The sequence below is a fragment of the Peromyscus maniculatus genome, chromosome 6 (assembly GCF_049852395.1).
Source record: "Peromyscus maniculatus bairdii isolate BWxNUB_F1_BW_parent chromosome 6, HU_Pman_BW_mat_3.1, whole genome shotgun sequence".
Taxonomy (NCBI): Eukaryota; Metazoa; Chordata; class Mammalia; order Rodentia; family Cricetidae; genus Peromyscus; species Peromyscus maniculatus.
In genome coordinates this window covers 118,540,792-118,567,155 of record NC_134857.1, presented here as the reverse complement: position 1 = coordinate 118,567,155, position 26,364 = coordinate 118,540,792, and the positions used below count along the sequence as shown (strand labels likewise).

The 26,364-nt window shown below is 37.6% G+C and overlaps 1 protein-coding gene across 6 annotated transcripts in view; it reads left to right on the top strand.

Annotated features, from left to right (window-relative positions):
* The window catches only part of Rap1gds1 (Rap1 GTPase-GDP dissociation stimulator 1), a 138,394-nt gene that overhangs the window by 54,712 nt on the left and 57,318 nt on the right, over window positions 1-26,364 (top strand). For 5 of the 6 annotated variants that reach the window (XR_013052392.1, XM_076575059.1, XM_076575056.1 and 2 more), the window contains exons 3-4: window positions 911-1,033; window positions 8,034-8,159. Coding sequence is in view for 5 of the 6 variants with exons in the window: in XM_076575059.1 (XP_076431174.1) it covers window positions 911-1,033; window positions 8,034-8,159 (249 nt within the window). In the remaining variant the exon portion in view is untranslated. Of the gene's footprint in view, window positions 1-910; window positions 1,091-8,033; window positions 8,160-26,364 lie in introns of those variants that run through there. The other variant, XM_015988942.3, reaches the window with a different exon arrangement.

Genomic DNA, 26,364 nt, shown 5'->3' with positions numbered 1-26,364 from the left:
TTTTAATAAGCCGTATAATCTTCTCATTAAATACATAATTTCTCATTGCCTATAATCAAATATGATATTCGGGGAATTTTCTTTATTTCTGTCATCTAAATAACCCTATTGCCTTTGGTTTAATAGGTTATGTCAATAATAGATACATGAAGGAGCTTGCTTTTTTTTTAAGACTCTTTAGGGAAAGCAGTAAGGAGCTCTTGAATTTCTGTATCACCAAGCAGAGCTTTGAATATCATGGAGATTATTTCCTATTTCTTTATATAAGTAGTGATTCTAATGAGTTATATTAAAAATGTGGTCATCATATGGAAGTGTGTAATCTTAGCTATCATTCAGTACATAAAAAATTATATGAGGTATAGGTTTTACTCATAATCGCTATTTTCAAGTTATTATACCTTTATTGGGAACCATAAAAAAAACATAAAATTATATTGGTATAGCTCTAGGAATTTACAAAGGGTATGGAAAAAAAGCATTCCTGTTCCAAATTGATACTATTGAAACTAACACTAAAAGTTTAACAACTAAAAGTAAGGAGCTCTTGAATTTCTGTATCACGAAGCAGAGCTTTGAATATCATGGAGATTATTTCCTATTTCTTTATATAAGTAGTGATTCTAATGATTTATATTAAAAATGTGGTTGTCCTGTAGTTGACAGATTAAGAAAACCCCCTTTGTAGTGTGAACAGAGAGACAAAATGGTACTATAGTGTATTGTGAAAATTAAAACACAGTGAAAGCAGCTTATATAGCAAGGCAATTTATATAAATGGTTCAGTGTATATGAAACCAACTTTTATTCAGGATAGAGAAAGTTCTTGAATAACTGATTGTCATTTACGTAGTTCATGTCTGCATTACAGAATTTCATAGACGCCCCCCTCCCTGTTTCTTTCTTTCAGACACAGAAACAAGTGAAAAAATACAAGGAAGTGGAATACTTCAGTTGTTTGCAAATCTGTTGACGCCACAGTCCTCCTGCACAGCCAAAGTAGCCAACATCATAGCCGAAGTAGCCAAAAATGGTGAGGTTTTCATCCAGAATTTTCTGCTCGGGACATCTTCAGTTTTACACCTTACTTGTCAGTATGTTTTATTAATTTATGTTTTGATTTAATAGATTAGACTCTTTCTACTTCTTTTCTTTGACTTTGTGTTACTCTTTTAGATGACTCTAGTTAAGTTATTTTCTTCATATATTTCCACTTACTCAGAACAGAATTAAGGAAAACTACTGTTTGTCTCCGTTGTCCTTTTATCATTTCTTAGTTGAGGTCTAAGAGATTTTAGTCTCACTTACTCGTCCATTTTGTATCACAGGCAGCGCGTGTTGGTGTCTGTCTGTGGTGTGTTGGTGTCTATCTGCGGTGTGTTGGTGTCTGTCTGCGGTGTGTTGGTGTCTATCTGCGGTGTGTTGGTGTCTATCTGCGGTGTGTTGGTGTCTATCTGTGGTGTGTTGGTGTCTGCGGTGTGTTGGTGTCTGCGGTGTGTTGTATCTGCGGTGTGTTGGTGTCTATCTGCGGTGTGTTGGTGTCTATCTGTGGTGTGTTGGTGTCTGCGGTGTGTTGGTGTCTGCGGTGTGTTGTATCTGCGGTGTGTTGGTGTCTATCTGCAGTGTGTTGGTGTCTGTCTGCAGTGTGTTGGTGTGTTGGTGTCTGCGGTGTGTTGGTGTCTATCTGCGGTGTGTTGGTGTCTGTCTGCGGTGTGTTGGTGTCTGTCTGCGGTGTGTTGGTGTCTATCTGCGGTGTGTTGGTGTCTGTCTGCGGTGTGTTGGTGTCTATCTGCGGTGTGTTGGTGTCTGTCTGCGGTGTGTTGGTGTCTGTCTGCGGTGTGTTGGTGTCTGTCTGCGGTGTGTTGATGTCTGTCTGCGGTGTGTTGGTGTCTGTCTGCGGTGTGTTGGTGTCTGCGGTGTGTTGGTGTCTGCGGTGTGTTGGTGTCTGTCTGTGGTGTGTTGGTGTCTGTCTGTGGTGTGTTGGTGTCTGTCTGTGGTGTGTTGGTGTCTGTCTGCGGTGTGTTGTATCTGCGGTGTGTTGGTGTCTATCTGCAGTGTGTTGGTGTCTGTCTGCAGTGTGTTGGTGTGTTGATGTCTGCGGTGTGTTGGTGTCTGTCTGCAGTGTGTTGGTGTGTTGGTGTCTATCTGCAGTGTGTTGGTGTCTGTCTGCGGTGTGTTGGTGTCTGTGGTGTGTTGGTGTCTGCGGTGTGTTGGTGTCTGCGGTGTGTTGTATCTGCGGTGTGTTGGTGTGTTGGTGTCTGTCTGTGGTGTGTTGGTGTCTGTCTGCGGTGTGTTGGTGTCTGTCTGTGGTGTGTTGGTGTCTATCTGCGGTGTGTTGGTGGGTGTTGGGCCGACAGAGCCTGGCTAATTGTCTTCACCGCCTCAGTTTAGCGTGTTTCGTCTGACAGTTGATAGCAATGCTGCAGTTGGGATGTATGTCTCTGTTTCCCACTCTTGCTTTCGTAGAAAAAACTATGTCTGAAATTCTCTACTGAAAGCACTTGGGGAACAAAAGTGATAATATAAATTATCTAATACTTAATCCACCCCACTATGTGTTATTTATATCCAGTGACCCTTGGAAGAATTAAGCCAGAATTGCATTTACATAATTTCAATTTAATTGGTTTTAGCAAACACCAAATAAGTAAAGCAACCTATAAGCATGAGGGAAACTCTAGTAATTACAATACTTGGTATGTTTCAGTTGGACAGAATTTGGTATTGTGCCTTTTACTCTGTTTCATAGACCAATGCTTTTCACAGAAAATTTAAAAATTTCTGATTTCATTTGAATAATTACCATGCTAATTGATTTTTCAAGGAACTGTTTGGGCTGGTAAGGCACTGTCCATTTATGTAAATTACCAAAAATGAAACTGGCATAAGACACTTTGCTTATTTTAAAGCTCATCAGAGCCTTTCACGTGTCAGTGACCTTCTCTGTATTGGCAGATCATGTTTGTTCACTGAAAACTGGCTCTCTATGATTTATATGCCAGAGCCTCCTGAGGTACTATTTGTTAACTTAAACCAACCTCTTTTTATACAAAGCAACTTGGATTTTTAAGATAAGTGATTTATTTTTAACCTCATCCGAGTCACAGTATAGAGTCACAGTATAGATTTGGAGAATTCAGAAGACAGGATTCGTTTTTATCATAAGTCCTCTTTTTTATTATAGTATATTATATTTATTTATTATAGCATTCAGTATACTCACGACAGTTCTAATAGCAGAGGTTTCTTCTAGAGGTGCTCTGGAGGGTGGTATCTGTGTACTAAAGACAGAATAGAATGTTTAGCATTAGCACTCTCAATCAGGCTAATAAAAGGCATGTTACTCTACTAGTGAAAATAAATGGGACACCCTTGGATGTTTATTGTTTAATTAACCTCATTATTTTTTAAAAAAATGAGTGGCTGATAAAATGGAATAAACTCTTAATGAAAGATTATTTTTAACATTTTTTTAGAACACAACAACATATTCATTGACCATAAGAAAAGATTATCATTTAAACCAGAGGAAAATGAGGCTAGAGGTGTTTTTTTTTTTTTTTTATTGCTATGCACATTATGTAACTACAAGGAAGAAATATTAGCATATAACTCCTAGATTCAGATTCAACATAAAATGTGCTTAAATTTTGTTTGCATATAAAAGAATATGAATATTGATATACCCAACTGTGTTCAAAATTCCATGAGACATTCAAGCTTGATGTGGAGTATAGTTATAATTCGAGGAGTAGACATTTAGACCTGTTATCCTTTTAATTGTTGCTGCCTTTTAAGCCCTAACTGTCCGAATCAGCAACTCAACTCTGCCGCTACCAGCAGCGGCTAAGCGGCAAGGGCCGTAGCCTAGCTGGAGGGAATTCTGTTTCCTCAGGTTTGGACTCTTGCAAAGCTTAACTAAAACTCTGTCCCTCTAAAGAACTCAAGATTCAAAGGTTAAGGTGAAATTAATTCTGCCCCTCAGAGAGGCTGAATAGCAAGAAGCTCACCTCCTGCTTCTCCTCACCCCTCCTTACAAACCCTTCTCCCCTGGCTCCTCCCTACCACTTCCTGTCAGCTAGTTGCTGACTCAGCCTCCTGACCACAGATGAATTTTATTTCATCAAACATATCTTTGCATCACTAAAGAAATGTTCCAGAGCATAAACAAAAGTAACTTACCTTGAATTAATATTCTTCAACATAGACCTTTTAAATAAATTATTCCAGTGTATGGTAGACTTACAGCTGACTTGAAGCAGTAGAGAAAGGCAGAGGTAATCTGTGAGTATTTCCTGCCTGGGTAGATGACTCACCAGGTGAAGTACACACTGCACAAGTGTGAGGACCAGAGTTCAGGTCCCTAGAACCCTTGTGAGAACTGGACTGATGTGTTGGTTGCCTGCAATCCCAGCACTCCAGGAGCAGAGATGAAATTCCCAGAGCAACCTGGCCAGCTAGACTAGCCAGAATCAATGAAGTCCAGGTTCTAGGAGAGACCCACCATTGGAAAATAAACTGGAAAGCTGTTGAGAAGACACCCAATGTCAACTCAGGCCTCTGCACCTGTGCATGAACACTCTTGTGTACACATGGTCCTGTGCAAGTATGAGCATGCATACAAATGCAGTAATAATAAAAACTTGTATTTGGTGGTTATCCATAATAGTACTGGTAATTGTCGACATTAGCCACTAGTATGTGCTTACATATAATAGTGTTACATTATCCCAAATTCTTGTTGTGGTTTATCTGCTTTAACAAGTATTCCAGGTGATTCTGATAAGTGTAAGGTTAAGAACCAAGTCTTGGTCCAAAACAATACAGAATCCGCAGCATGAATCAGCATTATGCTTTTCCTTTCTGTATCAAACTTTCTACCAGAATGCTCATACATTAATAATGAAAGGAGTTCAGGGGTTGGCCACTAGGAACATGAGAGTTTCTCATTCAGTGTTGTAGTTTAATGTATTTTAATTCTGTCCTTCATTCCGTATCAGATAGTTGTTTGTTTTAATGTGAAATATGTTTGCCTTAGAAGCAGCGCTTTGAAACCCGGGGGGTGGAGGGTGGGGGTTAGGGGATGGGGAGGGGATATGTATCATGTTGTCGAGTAGCTAAAGTTTACCTTGTCACTTCAAGTGTTGGAACCTTAGCCCGTGACTGTGGAAGAATAGCCATCAACATTATCTTTAGAGATACGAACATTAAAGAGAGTGAGCATCGAAACAGAAGGTTGTTGGTTGGAAGAAAGTTGTGTAAAGCTAGGAGTTAAGGAAGGAAGGTTACTAGAAAATGCAAACTCTGATGATGGAGCAGCATCTGGAGTCCAGGCATTACTCCAGGCACACTCCAGCACTCCTTGTCTTTGGTTGTGAGCTTTGGCTTCCTACTTGCTTTCTTCAGGTAAATGAAAGTGAGAAAGGTACACACAAATCTCATTTTCAAATAGTTGATGTAAAATTCATGAATCTGTGTATATACAAAGAAAATTATTTTGTGGTTTTCATCTCAGCCTATACTTTATAATAATACTGAATAAATATGTAGTTGAAGTAAGTTTGGCAAAGGAAAAGTTAAAAATAAGAAATTATTAATATTTTTACTAAATCAAAGGTGCAAAGAGGTGGGAATCCACTTTGTTTTTGAATTTTATTAGCACTGAGCTAAATCAGTGCCTCTGAATTGAATTCCTGTTTTGAAGTCCACATTTAATACAAAAAAACCAAAGTAAAATCTAGGTTTATAGACAAGCAGGCATATTTACAAATGTGTAGTAGTTTCTGCTCTCTGTGGCTTCCCCCAGCTTGTGCTCAGTCATACTACCCTTTCTTCCCTTCCCGTACAGTACTCCATAGTCTCCATTTTCTGGAGTTCAAATTGAGGAGAGAGTCCGACCTTATCTCATTTTGTCACCATTGCTCTGTTTAGCAGATCTCTCAAAGTAGGCTCTTTACTGGTGCTGTCCAGGCTGGATGTGTTTTAGAATCCAGCCTGACGTGTTTGGGTACTGGTTCATGTAATATTGACATAGCTCTGTGTGTGATGGGGACCGCTTTGGACTTAGATGACCATCGTAGCCATTCTGAAGCCTTTCCAATATCATATGCACGCATTTCAAACATTCTTGCTAAGTTGTGGAGTTGTTTATTTGCACATGCACGTGTACACTCACACTTTCTCTCTCTCTCTCTCTCTCTCTCTCTCTCACACACACACACACACACACACACACACATGGAGGGAGGGAGGAAGGGAGGGAGGCAGGGAGGAAGGGTAGGAAGAATTTTAAATAACAGGTTGGTTATTTAAAATTATGTAAGGATTGCTGCCCATTCTCAATCAAAAAGATTTTTAGGAGCTTACTTTCTTCAAAGGCTGGCAAGTGGTCTTTATAGTAACTGAAAATTGGCCTTGCTAGCATCTTTGTTCTGGCTGTATGCTTCCTAGTTATAGTGACCAGAACCTTTTACAATTTCCTCTACTTATTTTCCCTCATTTTACAAATACATATTGATTATAGAGTCCAAGTTTTGAAAAATTGGGATCAGATAAACAATTAGCACACAAAAGCAAAGAAAATCATAATTCCTTGATGTTTGCATTCTTTGAAGACAGTAACAAAGCAGCAATATAACAAGAGGTACCATTTTTGAAATAAAAATCTAAATTATACCATTTTAAAATTTTATATTTAAATGACATTCAATGAAATTATCTCAGCTACGGTAAGCTAGGTATAGCTTAGTGAAAAGGAAATGAATACCTTTCTTAGTTGATTGCATTTTAATTTAACAGTTGAGATCTATAGATATTTCTGAAATTTGCATTAATGTGAAAGGAAGCCCATAAGTAGATGGATGGTGTTGTCTCCCTAGCTCGTGGGTGTGTATAACATAATTTCCTTTTTCTCAACATATCGTAGGATACTCTACATTATTAAAACTGCCCATGATAAATTTAGAGGTTAGCTTTTGAAGTTGAAAAAAAATCTCAACCGTGGGAGTTGGAATTGTAAGAAGCTTTCAGGAGTGCTGCAGTAAGAGAGACAGGAGGAATGGGATCCTTCAGGTCCCTCACAGAGGCTAAAAGGGTCGTTCTTTGAGAAGTTTTAAATTAAGGAAAAGAGAAAGATTGCTTAAGAGGACAAAAATGGACTGAGGAATGGACCGTCTTGACAGTGGGAGTGAAAGTTGGTTATCGTTTAGTGAGATCAATTTTACCATGAAGAACAGCTCTTTGTTTATTCATCAGAACATTCTGATAGTAAGCGTGAAGTCTAAAAGGATAATTTGAATAGTGACTTTTGGAGAATTTTCATCAACTCCCTTTCTTTATTGCATTTTTGATTTTTTTTTTTTGTAAGACACTGCAAAAATGAAGTTTATTTCTGACCGTTACTGTGGTGGTATCACTGAGAGTCAGTGAGCGGAGGATAGTAAACTATAAAGATGAGAGAAAAACAGATTTGGATGACAAGAAAGCATAATATTTGCAGGTGAGACCTGTAAATGCTTGCATGAAGATGAGGAATTCAAGATTCTCCCAGGCCCTAACAATTGAAAAAGACCTATTAAAATGATTCATTGGAACATTTAAAATTTAACTGTGAGCTTTTAGAGACCATATAGTAATAACTTGGACTGTTTTTTCAATAGCTTAGTTTATAGCGTATCCTTTAATTATCACACTCTTTGAAAGAATTCTACCACCCTCATATACTGTTTCTAAAACACATCAGTCATTCTCAGAAGATGTGACAGCTCATCTGTAATGAAAGTTAATTAAAAATACTATTGGTTTATGTGGAGACTACCAACAGTGGATAATACAATCCTACTCATTTTTGTATGTTTATTTATTTCTTTCATCAGGTATATAATAGGGTTGTAGCTGGATGCTTTTGAACAGAAATGTGTTCTTCAAATAGCACTTTGAACATTTCAATAGTATGTGTTTGTTTTATTAGGGGAGATGATGTATGTAAAATATGTATCTTTCAAGTTCTAATTAAATATGTCTCTCCTTTTCAGAATTTATGCGAATTCCATGTGTAGACGCCGGATTGATTTCACCACTGGTACAGCTGTTAAATAGCAAAGACCAGGAAGTGCTGCTTCAAACGGGCAGGGCACTGGGAAACATATGCTACGATAGCCGTAAGTGGGAAGGATGCGCTAATACTTCCATCATTCTTTAAAATATAAATTTTATCATTTTCAAATTAGTTTCAATTTGGTGTTGGGACTGACTTTTCTAGTTGGGCCAGTAAGCCTTAACTCTGCTTATGTAGCAGAATTGGTGGAAAGTTGGGTCATCATATTCTTAACTAAGAAGTTATAGGGAGTAAATTACCCTGTTTTCACAAGTTATTTCCTAAGTAAAGTACATTGCTGAAACTGAGACCTTTAAGTTTCACAAAAATCCATTTACAGATCTTTAAATTAGGTCTTATGAGGTATTATTATCTAAATGATACTTAAGGGAAGTTTTTGATTTCTAAGTCTGTCCAAATAAAGTTTTAATTAATTACCATTCAATAAAACCATTCATAAAACCCATCATCTCCAAAGCTAGATTGGCCCACTGCATTTGCATTAGCTCCATTCCAGTTTCTTATTACATCATTGCCATCCTTATCACCTTGTGGAACGCAGTTCTAGACAGAGTAAGCAAGAATTTGTGTGTGGATTTATTGCAAACATACTATAATTTCTACTTCCCATATCACATATACACAGAAAACTTCTGAGTATAAAGCTGGACGTGGTGACATGCACTTTTAATCCCAGCACTCCAGAGGCAGAGGCAGGAGGTTCATGAGTTCAAGGCCAGCCTGGGCTATCTAGCAAGAACTTACCTCAACAGACAAAACCCGAGACTTTTAGTGTATTCAAATTAACTAGGCATAGTTTGGTTTTCCCTAGATTTTTATTTTCGGAGACAGAAACTACATTCTTATTCAAATTTATACCATCTACAAATTCAGTTATATTTGTATGACCAGGATAATTTTACCAGGTTTTCTCTATTGAGTCCGTACCTCAAGTGAGTTGTATTTTGCTGTGAACATTAAATATTTGGCTCTTTTTTATAACAAACGATGTTTTAAAATGTGATTTCTATCTGTGAACCAGATAGTGAGAGTAGACACATATTTATTGTAGAGCAAAAAGAAACTCCAGTTATTAGCTGTAATTGCTCTATAGCCTTAGACTATCTTATTCTTGTTTATTTCTCTTTACTGTGTGTAATGATGTCCGGGACATCTTAATGTGAAATTTAGCTTCCATTTTCCAGTCCCTGATAATGCACATAAAGTATCATATGTTCTGCTCTGTTTTCATTCTCTGTGTCTTAAGGTATTAGCTTCCTTTACAAAATGATAGTTCTTCATATTTGTAATTTTTGTATCCTCTGTGTGTGTGTGTGTATGTGTGTGTGTGTGTGTGTGTGGTTTTTATTCAGCATCATAGATTGTAATCTCAGCTCTCAAAAATTATTCAATTAAATACAAATTATTTTTATCAGTACTTATAAACTGTGCACAGTGGTAGTTCTGGAGTGGTTGTATGCACTTGCAGATACTATGTGTTACAGTTTGCTGTGTTGCTCTCCGGTGTTTGCTGAAGAGTTTAAAGCTGCTAGAAGTATTTAGATCGTATTCAGCTTCATTACTCCTGAATTGTTTTCTCTAACTGGGGGTTATTTCCTCTCGTGAGTCTTCTGTCCTGAAGTTTCACTTTGCAACGACAAAATAGAAAACACACAGGGATCTCTCGCCTGATTCTGCTGTGGTTTTCATGAACACACAGTCATTTATTTCCTTTGTATTCTAAAAAACCTTGAAGTCGGGGTGGTAGATGTCAAGATAATATGGCTATCCCATGATGGAACTGAAGTTCACTGTTACAGTTTTTACAGCCTGTCCCTTTGTCTTATGAAATATACAGTACAAAGTTTTACTGGCGTGCTTCAGGCTGTGACATTGTTTTTCATTTATGTAGAAGCATTTGTAACTACTTCGTCCTTTAATGACTTGAGTGGAAATTATACTTAAATCAGTAAGTCAACATAGTGACTCTAAGCCATAGTTTTCACTTCTCAGCTTTGGCTAAGGAAAGTGAAGCTAACGGTCTTGAAAAATAAACCTAAGTGATTTAGTACTGTAAATCATGTGACAAAGTGTATTCTCACTGTACTGTGTTGTCATGAGTATGTAACTTAAGACTACTTTCTTAGTCTTTTATTTTAAATTAAATTTGTGTCAACTTTTAATGTTTTCTCCAAAATTATTCTAGAAAAACTAGTTTATACTTAAATTCTAAGATATAGAAGTATAAATTCAATACTATTTAGTTACTAGTGAAGTTACTTGAAATGCATTCATCATTTATTTTGTGATAATTGCGATTTTAAGAAACCTGAAAGACTTACCTTAAAAATACTGTAATGGCTTCTATTTTACCTAATCAACCATTTCCCCTTTTTCAAGAAAGTGATGCTTTTTTTTGAGCGAGAACAGAAAATATTATCAACTAGTAAATTTAAGAGACTTGCTTCTTCAGAATACGGCATGTTTTAAAGTTCATACTTGTTCTATCAAACTTAACCTGTCGGCCCAATGGGATGAGTTATGTTAGTGTGCTCTCGATGAGTGCCTTTTCAGTGTGGTTTTATTTGGGGTGGTAGTAGGTGTGCCGTAGATAGCAAACGAGCATTTACAGGGGTTACTGTAAGCAACTCACTGTCGGAGAAGAAATTGGGAATCTGTGTCTATGTGATAGACGTCTGCTAACATGTCTTTAGCTTACAGTTTATTTGAAAGAAGTAACCATAAAATTCATGGAACCTAACAAAGAAGTATGGTCAGACTTCAGATTTAGTAACAGCCTTGTCAGTTCCCATCATAGGTGTTCTTCCTAATGGAAGAAAATGTTCTTATCTAATCCCCACACCAAGAACTGACTGACGCATCTACCAAGTGAAGGAAGTGGGCCTTTGGTGCCGATGAACTCTTTTGAATCCATCTCCCTTTTGTATGTGGAGATGGAAAAGTGTCACTGCCTGGGAACAGTACTCATTTAAAATTACTGAGTTTGTTTTCTTCATGTAACCTCCAGGCATTCATTATGGATTCCTCTTTCAAACCATCCAAATAGAGCATTGATGCAAGCAACATGTTAAAATTCGTGTGCCAGATTAACTATTAACTTTGCTAGAGTAACCATTTTTGAGAAGTTTGCCATCTTTCAGAGAAGACAGAAAAATTGTATTTCAGTTTGGAAAGAAATGAGCAAAGCTGTGTGTATAGTAGAACCTGCTCAGGAATGTTGTTTTAAACAGAAAAGTAAAGTTATATTTCAGAAATGCTTGTCCTGTGTGCACATCCCCTCAAGGCTGGTATTTAAGACTAAGAGTATGATTGCTTTACTTGGAATTTTTTGTAGCATTCCCTATTTTCATTGATTTTTTAAAATTTATATAGATGCACAAACATTTAAATTTATATTATGATTGAGTGTTCCTAAAGCTCAAAAAGGCCCATGGTAATTTCTCATCTGCATTTGTCATTTCCAGGGATACATTGGTTATTGGAGACTTGAGTTTCTGCTTGTTGATATCACTGCTTGAGTTTAGGAAATAGTTTGGTGTGCTAGTTAAAAGATAAGAGTAGGGGCTAGCAGGAAATGATTACATAAAATTAAGTTCTTACCCTTTTTATATAGAGAGCAAGATCAACACATTAGTCAAAATTTAAAATTAAACAAATATGCTACTTATAGTAATAAAGAAATACTATTATATAATTCTATTAGAACGATATGCATATTTAAGAGTCTTACATGATGTACTGTCTCACACAGAAAATTATAGTCCTACTTCCTGAATGAATAAAATAATCAAAATGAGTTCATAATCAGATTTGCCAAAGTCAGTGTTTGTGAAGTGAAATAAAAACTGTTTATTTAATTGACTTCAAGTATACAAAAGAATAGTCAAATACACACATGTACCCATTTGTATGTTAGTGATTCTTAATGTGTTACATGACTGATTGATTGATGGGTGGATGTATGGACCGGGATCCTGATTGCCTGAGACAGGTTCCCTTCCTGAACCAAAAACTTGCTGTTTGGACCAGGCTTGTTAGGCAATGAGCTGCCAGGATCCCGCTGTCTCCACCCCACAATGTCAGGGTCACAGGCACCTATAACCATGCTCAACATTCTACACAGGCCCTGGGGATTGGAACTCAGGTTCTCATGCTTGCAGACAAGCACTCTTGCTCACTAAGCCACCCCCCGGCCCCACTATTGTATTATTTTTATATAAGGGCCAAATCATCTAGTTTTAGCTGCAAATGCCAAGAAATAATAATAATAATAGCTAAAGTGTTTTATAATGAACATTGGTTAGATTAATATAGGATAGAAATGCTTTGAACTTATGCAGGTAATCAGTACTTGCAGCAGCTTTATTAAATAGAATTGTTTATGTTGGCACTTGGAAATAGTTATTTCAGTGATCAATTAGATTATTTGGTTACACTGTTAGAGCGTTTTGTTTCCTTTTGTCCTTCAGTGTTTAGTTTGAGAAGAAGTTGAATTATCAGCTAGTAGCATACAAATAAGATTCTTCAACTTTAATCAATCTGTTTTATCTTAAAACTCAACTTACTCTCAAAGTGTGCCATTTATAGGAGAATGAATAACTTTTGCAATGAAACGTAGATTTTATTAATGACTGTTATCATGTGACAATACTAAATAAAAATGTCCTGTGTGGATTGAAGTAGATGCTATCTTATAGTTCTTGTAAGCTCCAAAAAACATGAATGGAAAAGGGCCATGCTGTAAACATAGTAGAGAAAATAACATGGACAAAAGCAGACACCTTGAGGGTGATTAGAGCACATGTTAAGTACGTGACTTCACCACAGTGATGGTGAGAGTATGATTTCCAGCTGTTTTTCAATAGATCCATTAGTGCATTCTAGGTAAGGAAAGGAATAGCTTGTTTATAAATGATCTATAAATACATAAACATTTAACATGCCCCCTGGAAGGCAGGTAATGTAAAGAGATATAATTTCAGCTGTGTCATTTACTAAATTGTCATTTAATATATCTGATTTTACTTGTTTCATGGATTAAATAGGATTTATAGCTGGATGTGGTGGAACACACCTTTAATCTCAGCACTTGGGAGGCAGAGGCAAATGGATCTGTGAGTTCAAGGCCAGCCTGGTCTATAGAGCAAGTTCCAGGACAGCCAGGGCTACACAGTGAGACCCTGTCTCTCCCTCCACCTCCAAATAGGATTTATATATGAAAGCAGAACGTAGATTATAAACTATAATGCAAAGCTAATAAATACTGTGATAATCATTTCTAAACAGTAATGCAACCTAATGTATATACATTAACATATATTGTGTATTTACAATGAAGACATAAAAGACAGGAATCTTATAAAAAAGGGCAAAGGAAAACTGTAGGAAGCAGGAATACACTTGACCATATGTGGGCATTAATAAAACCCGAGCTTCTCAGCAGCCCACAGGGAACAAAAATTTGTCTAATATGATTCCTACCCCAAGGAAGAATGTTGTAGTTCTTAAACAGACCCTTGAGACAAAATGCGAGCAGGGGGTTACTAGGATAACCCTGTGTGGGCTTAGGGAAACTATGTAACAGTGCAGGCTGACAGCAAGTGTGGTTCTCTGATGGTGGTTCTGCAGACTCTGCTCATGTGCTCCATCTAATGACTTCTGTGTTACCCTTTAACAGAGTCCAAGAAATACTACTATGTACTTAGTGAGGTTAGTGTAGTTTGCAAGACATAGCCCTAATATGATGAGTTTGGGTGGTTACCTCAAGTATGGAACTTAAAACTTCGAACAAATTTTGACTTAATTTTCCACTAGTTTAACTTTAACCTAGGGTTCTTTGTATGATATGTCCAGGTTGAAGTCTCTATAAAGAAAAAAGTAAGTTTGTGTATTAGTTTGTGTATGTAGCCAGTTTCCTAAGAATCTTAATTTGCTTTAAAAGTGAGTACTGAAAACACTATACTAGTTCTATTGCACAAATCTATGCATAAATAAATTGCTTAGATATGTACATGTACACACACAAAATAAAATCTGAATATAGAGTCCTTAGACATTTACCAGTGTTGATTTCCTGATGGAGATATTGTACCTGAATCATGTGATACCCCACTGGGACACAGGAAGAAGTAGTCAACAAGAGCATGCTTGTGGTTTGGGAGCCTTGGAGGGGTTGGGATGTTTGGTTTTTGTTTGTGTGAGTGCATACATACATGCGTGTCTGCACGTGTATATGCCCATGCCTGTGTGCATCTGTATCTCCAATAGCTTGCTGTGAGTCTCTACATACTTATGTAAAAAGCTTAAAACATTCACATGTCCAAAAGGTATACATAACCTCTGTTCTATGACAAATACTTGTTTCTTTTATCTCTTCGTGGGATGGGAACGCTCTCTCCTCCCCCCTCCCTCCTCTCACCCCCACCTTGTATATTTTAAGGTATAACAACAACAACAACAACAAAAATCTCCCAGTGTAGCTGTGATTGATATTTTCACCTTCATAGCAGCATACAGTGTGGATGTGGGAAAAGATGTGAGACAGAGGTTTAGGAAGCTATTTTAATGGGCCAGCTGTGATGCGGTATATAAGTTTAAATGTGAAGTGGAAGACTGGAGCATTACACATTTGGTTGGTTCTTGGTTAGCATTGTACCAGGTTTAAATAATATTGAATACTTCGGTAACTGATAGTTTACACTTTGAAATCTCTTATTATTAAAATGGTGTTAAGAAACACAGAGTAAATTTTTACTGTTAACAAAAATATCAGAGAAGAATAAACAAGTGTTTGTCCATGCTCGATCAGTTTCTAAGTAGCACCACATTATAAAAAGCAGCACGTTTGCTAAAACATGGAATAGTAGTTTTTTGAGTAATTGTTTGTAATTTCACAGATACGATGGTGGAGCTGACCTGTTGAGGGTACTGGATATGACAAAAGTAGATGATTTTGGGGTGGGGGGAGCCAATAAGAAATCTCGTGCATTCTTCACACTTGCTGTTTTTGTGTCTTGGATGCCAGATTACTTCCTTGTGCCAGAGTCAAAAAGTCTGATGGCCATTGGCTAGACCTTTCCTGATTATTAAGATTTAGGTGACATAGAGAAGGTCACTTTATCAAGCCCTGGAAAAAGAAGTTTGTGTGTTTTAACTCTTTTTTACTCTTATTTTCCCACTTTGATTTCATCTGTTAAAGCTGAAGTTTCAGCTTAGACATAAATTTCCTACTGCTTGTTGAAACCAGTTAATCCATACTAGCCTGCTGTATTTAAATAATGTCAATTTTTAAGTCATCCGCTTATAGGAAGGATTTTTTAGGAAGCATTATCCAATAGTTGTAACTGATATGAGACGTGTAGTAGTGTTCAGAGTTAATATTAATTGCAGCAGGCACAGCTTTGATGTACCCATCTGATGCCATGCTGTGACCTCATTTTAAACTGCATCAGCAGTACCAGAGCTTGGGGACCAGAGTTTACCTCTTCTTTTCCTGATCTGGTATTACATGTGTCAATACTTATTAAAACTTTGATATATTCCTACATGAAGGCATCATTTAAATCTGAATATATAATGTATCACAGAATGTGAGTTTCTGCCTCTGATATGAGTATTTAATAGTCATCATGGTCTTATCCTCATGACTCATTTTTATAATTCCACTAATGGAATATTTATAACTTTTGCTTTTCAATCTTGTTTTTAATGGATGCTACCTGCACCTGGACCATGAAAAAAATGAGTTTTGAATTTGAAAAATGATGTTAATGTGTTTGGTAATTTTTCTTTATTTGAAAGCTTATTATAAAAATTTGAACATACCTTTAGGCACATAAATCTTCAGTGTTTGGAAATTTTCTTCCCTAGCAGAATTCATGAATATCTTTGACTTTGTCTTTAAAAACAATATAGATATGCCTATTATTAATCCAGGAAAGTAGTTTCTTTTGTAGTTAGTAAAATTAAATAGTGGTATATGTAAAGGGAAGAGAAAAAAAAATCCTTCATGAGCATACAGCTCACAATGGCAGATTTATGTGGTTCACAAAACAGTGACCCCACTCTGAGTGGTTTAGATCATTGGCTGCCCTCTTCTTCAAGTATAAAGGCCTCTTTTTTAACACCAGCAATGTTTTCCCACTCTTCTTTTGAGGATATTAATCACATAATAAAGATTATACTTATAAAATTTAAGGATTGAGAAAATACATTAATACTGTGGAAGCATGAAATCTAGAATTTGGTTGAGGGGTGAGATGGACTATCTCTATGAGGTAGCCCAGACTGACTTCAGACTCAGCCCCTTCCAAACTGGGACTCCAGATGTACTTTATGGGAGGATGCGTCTTTGTAATTGATAGGACATGTATCTCAAGTCCAGCTGATGGTATAGTCATGAGAAGAGAATCATACCACGGAAGGTAGACCGCTAAACTAAAGAAGACAGAACCTGTCGAAGCTTCCTATTTTTAATCAGCCTTCTGTAAGCACAAAGAAAAATTAATCTCTAATGAGTCAGCTTGAAATTAGAAACACCTTTGTCACCAAAGACATTTGTACAATGGCCTGTGTGGGGCTTAAGTGTCTCATGGAGGGTGGAGCAGAGGTTGCTTTCTTCCTCTGGGTTTTATTGTTACTCCTACATTTCTCTGCTGAGAATCGTGAGTCTAAGACTCTTAACTGACACATGGAGGAGGAAATAGGTGTTCTTAGATCTCTGTTGCTATAATTTTACAGCACTGACTGCAGGCAGCTGGGGTAGGAAAGGATTTATTTACACTCCCAGGTCTCAGTCCCTCATTGAGGGGAGTCAGGGCAAGAACTCAGGCAAGAGGTTGAAGCATAAACCATGGAGGAATGTTGCTTGTGGACTCACTCTAGGTCCATGCTTAGCTAGCTTGCCCACACAGCCTGGGACTACCTGCCCATTGAGTGGAATAATCCATAAGGAGTTGGCCTCCTGTTCAGAAAACCAATCCCCCCCCCCCCCCCCAGCCAAGACATGCCCACAGGCCAGTTGATCTCTGTGGGCCCTTTGAGGTTTCTCTGAGATGACTCTAGGCTGTGTCAAGTTGACAGTTAAGGCTGACCAGGACATAGGTCAACAGTAGCTTACTTATACATTGAGAATGAATGTTCAAAGAGTTAAATAAACTTCTCATTTAGCAAAAGATTCAGATACTTTTGATCAGATGGGATATATAGAATGAAGGGAACAGTGAGGCACTAGTGGTAATGGGAGTGAAGCTGCCTAGAATTCATGATTTTAAAATGGAGACTTCAGGAGAGATGGCTCAGCTGACGAGCGCTGCTCTTGCTGCAGAGGGTAAGGATTCCGTCAGAGCGCCCACACGGCAGCTCACGCCCACACGGCTGCTCAAGGCAGTCTAACTCCAGTTCCAAGGCATCCGGCACCCTCATTGGGCCTACACAGGCACTGGGCATATACCTGGTGAATGTTCTGCTGACAAAACACACATACATACAAAGCTGCAATAAATCTTTATCATTTTACGTGTCAGCTTACTGCACCACAGACCAAACTGATATTTGGTCCAACACTGTACTATAAGGTAGTTAGGAGTTAGTGCATAGAATAAAGCACCTTACCCCATTCTTCATGCTGTTGAAGCCCCCATAGAAAAAAAAAAATACTGGCCCTCCCAGGGAATTGTCTCCTGCAGACTATAGAGCTTAGAAATCGGTCTTTCAGAAGTTACTTGTTTTTAATAAATTTTATTTGAAGCATCCAAACCAGATACACTGAATCTGATAGACAACAAAGTGGAGAATAATCTTGGACTCATTGGCACAGGAAAATACTTTCTGAACAGACACCATTGGTCCAAGCACTACAAAAATAGTTAATATACCAGGCTTTTTTTTTTTTTTTTTTTTGAGCCACCAACCAGCTCCCAAATCATGACTTAATATTAGGTATGAATGCTAGGCCTTATCTTATGTTCATTTCTCCCTAGCTCTTATAACATTTTGCCTTGGCTTCTTACCTTTGTCTGTGTGTGTGTGTGTGTGTGTACACACACACACACACACACACACACACACACACACATATATATATATATATATATATATATACCTTCTATATATATATACACACACACACATATATATATATATACCTTCTATATCCATATATATATCCAATATATATAAAGAACTTAAGAATAAAGATATCAAGAAAACTACCCAATTAAAAAGGGATACAGATCTAAACAAAGAATTGTTCAGACTCAATAGAGGAGTCTGAAATGTCTGAGAAACACTTAAAGAAATGTTCAACATCCTTAGCCACCAGGGAAATGCAAGTCTAAACTACTCTGAGATTTCCTTTTACACCAGTTAGAGTGGCTAAGATCACTGAAACAAGTGACAGTTCCTGCTGGTGTGGATGTGGAGTAAGGGAACACACATCCATTGCTTGTGGGATTACAGACTTGTACAGCCAGGGTAGAAGTCAGTGTGGCAGTTCCTCGGGAAGAATGGAATTGTTCTACCTCAAGATCCTCCGGGTCCTCTGAGTGTATATTAAGGGCTCCACTTTAGTGTTTCTGTGGGATTTCTGAAAGTGTAAATGAGTGGGTCTGATTCTTGTACCTTCTCTTGGGCTCTTCTCCATGTGTTTGTTTGTCTGTCCATTCCAGTGTGTTAGTTTTTGTTTCCTCTTGCACTTTATTTTATTCTGTTTCATTTCATTATTATCCTTTAAAAACCCCTTTGTTTTCTAATGAAAGTCAGTAAGGGGGTTGATCTGGATGAGAGGGAAAATTGAGAGGATATGGGAGAAGTAGAGAGAGAGGAAACCATAATCAGGATATATATTATGTGAGAAAAAATATTTTCACTAAAAAGAGGGAAAAATAAATGTATCAGCATAATTTCATCTTATTTAGATATAATGTTATATAATTCTTTGTGGTAAGGAAAAGAATGGTGATGATAAGCCAAGATTTGTTTTCTGATTGGTACGTGTTTCTTGAATTCATAAGTAAATGAGAATCATTACTGATTTTTTTAAAAACTCACTTTTGATGTTAAAATTGATTGACGATCAAACCTCTGGATTAAAAATAATGAATTTTAAAGTGAGGGCAGTTGCATCATTCTTGTATAATGTTCCTGTTATCTTTTTATTTCTAAGTAATAAAATATTTCCTCCATAACTATTTCTAGTATCTTAATTCTAAACTCTTATTTTTTCTAACTGTGAATTTTAAAATCAAATCATAATTTGTACAACTGGGCTATTTTTAAAATAACTATGTAATGTATACTACATTTGCAGTGTAATAGGGCTGGTACTTTTCAAAATGTATATGGTCCGGGAATAAATCAGGTGAAGAAGCGTCAGGGAATTTAGATGCATTTACTTCATACACGGGCCTGTAATACTCCCTGTTTACAGTGCCTAGGCTCTTTTCACTTGGTTCTTTTAAATGTTCCAATGTACAGTAAGCATATTATACTTGTAAATAAACATGAAGATTAGTTACTTCAGGAGTAAGCTGTTAGAGTGTCTCATTCTCTTCCCCTTTCTCTTCCATGCTTGTTCTGCTTCCTACCATCCCTGGAAGGCCCTTAGAAGATGCTGATTAGATGCTGTCACTATGCTCTATACTTTCAGAATTCTGAGCCAAAAGCAACCTCTTATCATTATAAATTGCCCAATTTCAGATAATCTGTGACAATAGAAAACACACTAAAACAGATACAGATGACTGTTGCAATCCTCAGAGTCATGGGAAGAACCCAGATATAAAGGCACATATAATGTAGAAATCCATTTCTATAAAAGGCCAACTAATCTGTAGGGACAGAAAACTGGTTCTAGGACCAGAGGCCAAAGGAGAGATGGCCTCTGAACAGTCGAGCAATCTGTTGGTTATGATGAAGATATTCAGTATCTTGACCATAGTGTGACGGTCTCTTGATAATATACAAATACCAGAGCTTATCAGTTGCACACTGTAAATCCTGCTGAAGCCTTTATTTTGTTTACTACTCTGTGGGCCCCAGTAGATTAGAAACTGACAGCAAAGCCTTTCTGAACTCTTGTTTATGTCAAGCAGTGAGCACCTGTTCTGTACTTGTGCGTATGTCCATTTCTCCTAAGTTCTGTTTGTTTTCACTGTGCGTATTTTAAAGCTTTTTTTTTTTAAATTAGTCCTTGTCTATTTTGGATTAATCCCGTATTATGTTTCTTTTTAACTGTGATCATCATTCCTGTTTTGATGTCAACTATGTCTGACAGTATAGACATTAGCTTTCATTTGTTTAGTGTTTATGTGGTACGGCTTTAACTGTTTTTTTTTTTTAATGCTGTTGAATGTTCTTCTACTTCAAGTAGGTGACTTATAGAGCTTGCTTATGTTTTGTGTCTAATCTGACTAGCTCTGCCTTCTAAGTGAGAGACTTAGCCTTGATGCAGTCATCTTTCAGATGCTTCCTGACATCTGAGCTATTCTTCGTTCCCTTATCCTCTTACTCTTTCTCACATTTTTTAGTGATGGTGTAGATGTGATGAATAGCATTTAATCTCTGGAAGTGAACACACTTTCTTATATATTGGATTGTTAGTGTGGAATACAGATCAAGTCAAGTACAGTCAAGAGTGGAACTGGGTTTTTTCTGTTCTTCCCTTTCATCTGCACTTCTCAACCTGTGGGTCGTGACCCCTTTGGGGATAAATGACCCATTCATAGGGTCTCATATCAGATACCCTGCAGCTCATATCAGATATCTACATTATGATTCATAACAGTGGCAAAATTACAGTTAGGAAGTAGCTAGCAACAAAATAATTTTATGCTGGGGGGTGGGGTCACCACAACATGAGGAACTGTATTAAAGGGCCACAGCATTAGAAAGGTGGAGAACCACTGCCTTCCGTCAGCTAAGCCCCAGCTCACACCCTCTTAATGGTGTGCTGTTGTCTCCTGGGTTTAGACTGCCTGCGCGGGGGGACTTTCCTAAGGGTCCCTGCCCTCCCTGCAGCCCTTAGCAGTTGGTGCCCTGCTGTGTCATAGGGGTTTTCTTCACGTTCCTGCTGCTCTCCTGGTAGTGGACAGGCCAAACCAGTACGAGTAAAGTAGGGCCTAAGTTGACATCAATCATTTATATTCTGTTTTCTGAGAAGAAACTGGACACAAAAATAATTTATAGTTGCTATAATTTTTCCTGAATCAGCATAAAAAGTCACTCCTTGTTCTTCTTGGGGGAGAAAAAGAATTTCTGACCAATTTACCATTATTTTGTATAGGAAGAATTACTTTAAAAAATAAACAGAATTTGAATTATAATGATTAGTGATTAGAAAGCTAAAAGTAGCAAGATTTGAGGGTTTGTTTCCCATTACCAGACACAACACACAGTAGGTTCTTTCTGTACATAGACCATAGTAGACACAGTGTGGAAAAAAAGGAGCAAGAAGCATCGTAGCTAGTGGCAACTCAGTGTAACCTCCTCCCGCTTCCTACCCAGACCAGGAAACTGACAGATGTTGAAATCTTGCTCACAGGCAAGCTTATCAACTCATGGAGACTGCATTTTAATTATTTTATAAATCATTACCTTAGTGATAACAATTTTTCTAATGTTAAATTCTTACTGAAATTCTTAACATTTTGAGTCTTAGCAAAGAAAAAAAATGCCCTTTTTGACAATGAGGAGTAATCTTATGATTTCCAGTGTTTTCTTCAGTTCTTCAGAGACCTTAGTTTATGACATACTTAAAATTCCCCTTGACTGAAATGTCTTTCCTTCTGTTTACTTTCTTTTATTTACTGTTAACTATTACTGAACTTGAAATAGTTAACCCCAGGTCTAGCAGTAGATGGTAGTAGAAAGTAAAGACTGTTCTCCTCGTGACTGTTTTCTCTGTGAAGTAGGAAGTGTTTGTGTTGTGGCTTGCCTAGCCCTACCTCTTGTCTCCTCTGTCACCTGGACTATGCTTACCTTCCACTGCACCCAACTGGATTTGCATATGAATCTAAAAACTGTGTTATTGTGCTTTGTTACTTTAAGCTCTGAACTAATTATTTGTGAAATAATGTGTTGATCAACTTGGTGCTTTTGTGCATTTTAGACTGCTGTTGGATGACTTCATATTGCATGTCCCAAAAAGATTTCTTGAGAAAGGGAAGAGATAACTCTGCAGAAATGACTCTTAAAATGTCTTCTCAATTGATGCTGAAAATTACACAGTACTGTTACACTGTGACCACCAGGCTTGGTGGCACATGCCTGTAGTTCCGGGATTGAGAACGCTGAGACAAGAGGCTTGCAGCCTGTGCTACCTCAGAATCACTAACAATAAAGTGCTTTCAACTTTTCTAAATTAAATGGGCAAGGAAAATACTTCTTCAAAAAGATACTTAATAAGAGAACATTGAATTAGCGTTCAGACTTTTCCAAATTCCATTTGGTGATATTTAATCATGGTAACTTCTTTAAGCCAAGTACAAGTTAAAATAAAAGCAAAAAGTATGATTCCTTAATTTACCAATCACCATGTTCTTAGCTCTGAAAAATACTCAGACTCAGATATTTGCACGCAGCTTCTCTGTGCTTAGCTTTTATTCTGGCTTGGTGACTTCAGGGACTTGTGTCCCCTGTCACCTTTGGTGTGTGGAAATATACACACACAGCGTATACAGAGTTAGTGTCATTACCCCTCTCAGAGTGAATAAGGCAGTGCATTTACAGACACGAGACACTGAATGTGTGAAAGAAAATCTCTGGAGCTAGGGAGATAGTTGTGTTTGAAAAGCGATTGCCATACAAGCACACATGTAAAAAGCCTCATGGTAGTGTTGTCCTGTAATCCCAACACTGGGAGGTGCACACAGGACATCCCTGAGGCTTGTTGGCTATCTGGCTGTGGTGGTTTGAATGAGATGTTCCCACAGTCCTGGGCATTTGAATACTTGGTCCCCCATGGTGGAGTAGTTTGGATGGGTGTTGGAGGTTAGGAGGCGTGGCCTTGCTGGAGGAAGTATGTTGCTAAGGGCAGGTTCTGAGGCTTCAAAAGCCATGTGCCATTCCCTGCTTCTCTGCAATCTCGATTTCCTGCTGGAGATGGGAGCTCTCAGCAGCTCCAGTCACCAGGCCTGCCTGCTGCCATACTTACCTGCTGTCATCACAGTGGACTCTTTTCCCTCTGGAAATGGAAACTCATATAAACTCTTCTTTCTCTAAGTTCATGCTCTTTTGTTGCGACTATGGGAAAGTAACTAATATACCAGCCTAGCCTAGTTGGTGAGCACCAGATCCCAGTGAGAGCCTCTCAAGAGAACAAGATGCACACTCCAAGACTGATCCTGGTCTCTATACCCAAGGGTATATGATTCCACATACATATGGGCACAGACATGCTTTTTATTTGCTGAAACTTCATTGAGAACGAGGTAATAGGATCAATATGACCTTATACACACACTTTCTCAGTAATTTTATTTTTTCTGAGTAATTTAAAACAAAATTCAGATGAAAGCTTTTTAGACTGAATAGTTTTTACTGTTTATTTCTTATAGACTTAGAATTTTCTGTTCTGCTTTATTATAATCATCACTGCAGTTACAATGTTCACTTGATCATAAGCCTAGAGTTTTTTAATTTGGTGCCTCTAGTTCTCATCTGTTTACTTGGTATAGTCAAAAACAAAAAGTCAAACATAATTCACATGTTTGGTTTGAAAACTGGATGACCCAAATAGCATGAGGTCAAAGACTGACTGATGCCATTAGGCACCAGCCATGATCTTTAATACAGTGTATATCCCAGAGTAGGTATAGTGTAATATTTAATTCTTTGTGCAGGGTACATACAGTAAGTCCATATTTTATTCACAAGAATATTAACCAGTCATCAAGATTTATGAGTCACTGTCAATATCAGCTGCCTTTGTCAGTGAACCCTGAAGACTTATACTATGTGAAATAAGTGAAACATGGGAAGCCATACTACTCATGAAAAATAGCCATGTTCTATAACTGATAGAATAAAGATGTAAGTATCCTCAGTCTGTTATAGTAGGGGACAAGAGAGGTGAAATGGAGAATGGAAACAAAGGGAACCATTTCTAATAAATAAATAACCTGAATGTGCCTCTCTGAACAAAGAAAAACTGTGGTTTGCTGAGTCCCAGGCAGCATGTAGAAAACTAGTGGGATCAACTGATAGCTCATTAATTATATTTCTTTTTCTGTTTGTAAAATGAAAGAATGAAATATGTGGTAGTAAGAGCATAAAGAAAATCAGCTTTCAGAAGTTTTTCTTTCCTCCTCCTCTTTCTCTGTCTTCTCATCCTCTGTCTGCAAAGTAAATGATAATTTGTCAGCTCCTGGCCAGTGGTCCCATTGGTTGTTTAAACATACTGAAAGCCAAGGATGCATTCAGCATACAGCATGTTGGAAAACACAGAAGTAAGTGTGTGTAATAACACCACAGTAGTTAGACCCAGAGCTTGCTTTTTATTATTTTCTTGAATTTAATTGTATTACTCATACTTGAAAATAAAGTGCCAACTTGGAAGCTTTCCCCAACATCTGTGAGACATAATCATGACATTCAGATTTCATTGTTTCTTGCTGTGGGCTACAGAAAGGTATTGGAAGTACATTTTGCTCTTAGACACTATTAGTATGAAAAAAAAGGTGACTTGGGGACTGGAAACTATATTCTATGGCACGCCATTACTAAAGAATGAGGTAAGCCTTAGAAGTGTTGGTGGGTTCTTCCTGTGGCTATATGTCTTATAATTATTAAAAATTAAGATGTAAATTACATTTCTATAGTTAACACCTCAAAATGCTGCACAAGTTAGATGTTACTAATGATAAAATAGCAACTCTTGTAATATGTGTTTTATATTTTCCTCTCAGACTGATAGCGAAACTTTTAATGCACAAATCAAGTTTGTATTCTGAGTAGTTTCTGAGAAAGGAGCTATGTGTACATAACTTAAACACAAGAACAAGACAGGAATGGAGGGGAAAGGAAAGAAAGCAGCTTTATGCTGAGTCTTACATAATGACCTTCTGATCATACTCAGAATCTTAGTTATTATATTACAAAAATGGTTGAGTAAATTTTAAAAAATTGTACACTATATTTTGATCATATTTTCCCTCCCCACCTTTTCCCAGATCCTCCCCAGCTTCGTAGCTACCAAACTCCATTCTCTCTCTCCCTCTCCCCTCTTAATATATACACACAGAGACTTTCTATGTATATATAAATATATATTTCTTTCCTATGTTCATATATGTGTATATACATACATACATACATAATGTGTGTGTGTTTACACACACACACACACCAAAACAAAATAAAGCAGAAAATCTCATAAAAACATATGGAGTTCATTTTGTGTTGATCAGCTGCTCCTGAACTGGCCTGCCCTGGGGTGGGGTTGATATACCCAGGGACACTCCATTAGAGCACACTGATTATCCATTTCCCAGAGATATGAGTTGCAAATAGCTTCTTGGTTAAGTATGGGACCTCATCTAACTTGAATTTGTACAGGTCATATGCGTGCTGCTGCAGTCTCTGAGTTCATATATACTGTTGTGTCTGGAAGACACTGTTTCCTTGGAGTCATCCACTACTTCTGCCTCTTACAATCTTTCCACATCCTCTTCTGCATGGATCTTTGAGCCTAGAGGGAAGGATAAAGACATCCCATTGAGGACTGAGTGCTTCTAAGTTTCTCACTCTTGGCATATTGTCTACTGTGGGTTCCTTTGTTAATTCCTATCAACTTCAAGAAGCTTCTCTCGTGAGGGTTGAGTAAGGCACTGATATATGGGTACAGCAATATGTCAGTGGGAGTCATTTTATTACTCCTTTAGCAGAACAATAGTATTGGGTTTTCCCCTAGGTACATGATCTGTCTAGTCTAGGGTCTTGGCCACTCTGGCAATATCAGGTGTGGGTTCCATCTCATGAAGCAGCCTTAAATCCTATCCAGAAGTGGTTGGCTCATCACATAACATTTGTACCACCACTGCACCAGTGTGGCCTGCAGAGAGGTGGCTGTTGTAGGTAGCAGGGATTGTAGCTGGGAGGTAGTGACAATAACCTTTCTCCTTCCATTGTGTGGAGTCCTTTCCAGCACCATGAATGGTAGTCAAAAGGTGTGAAGCTTCTAGTCAGTCACCACTTGACTTCTCCATGTTGAAAGACATAAGTAAGTTAAGTGTTGTCTTCGGCAATAGGGC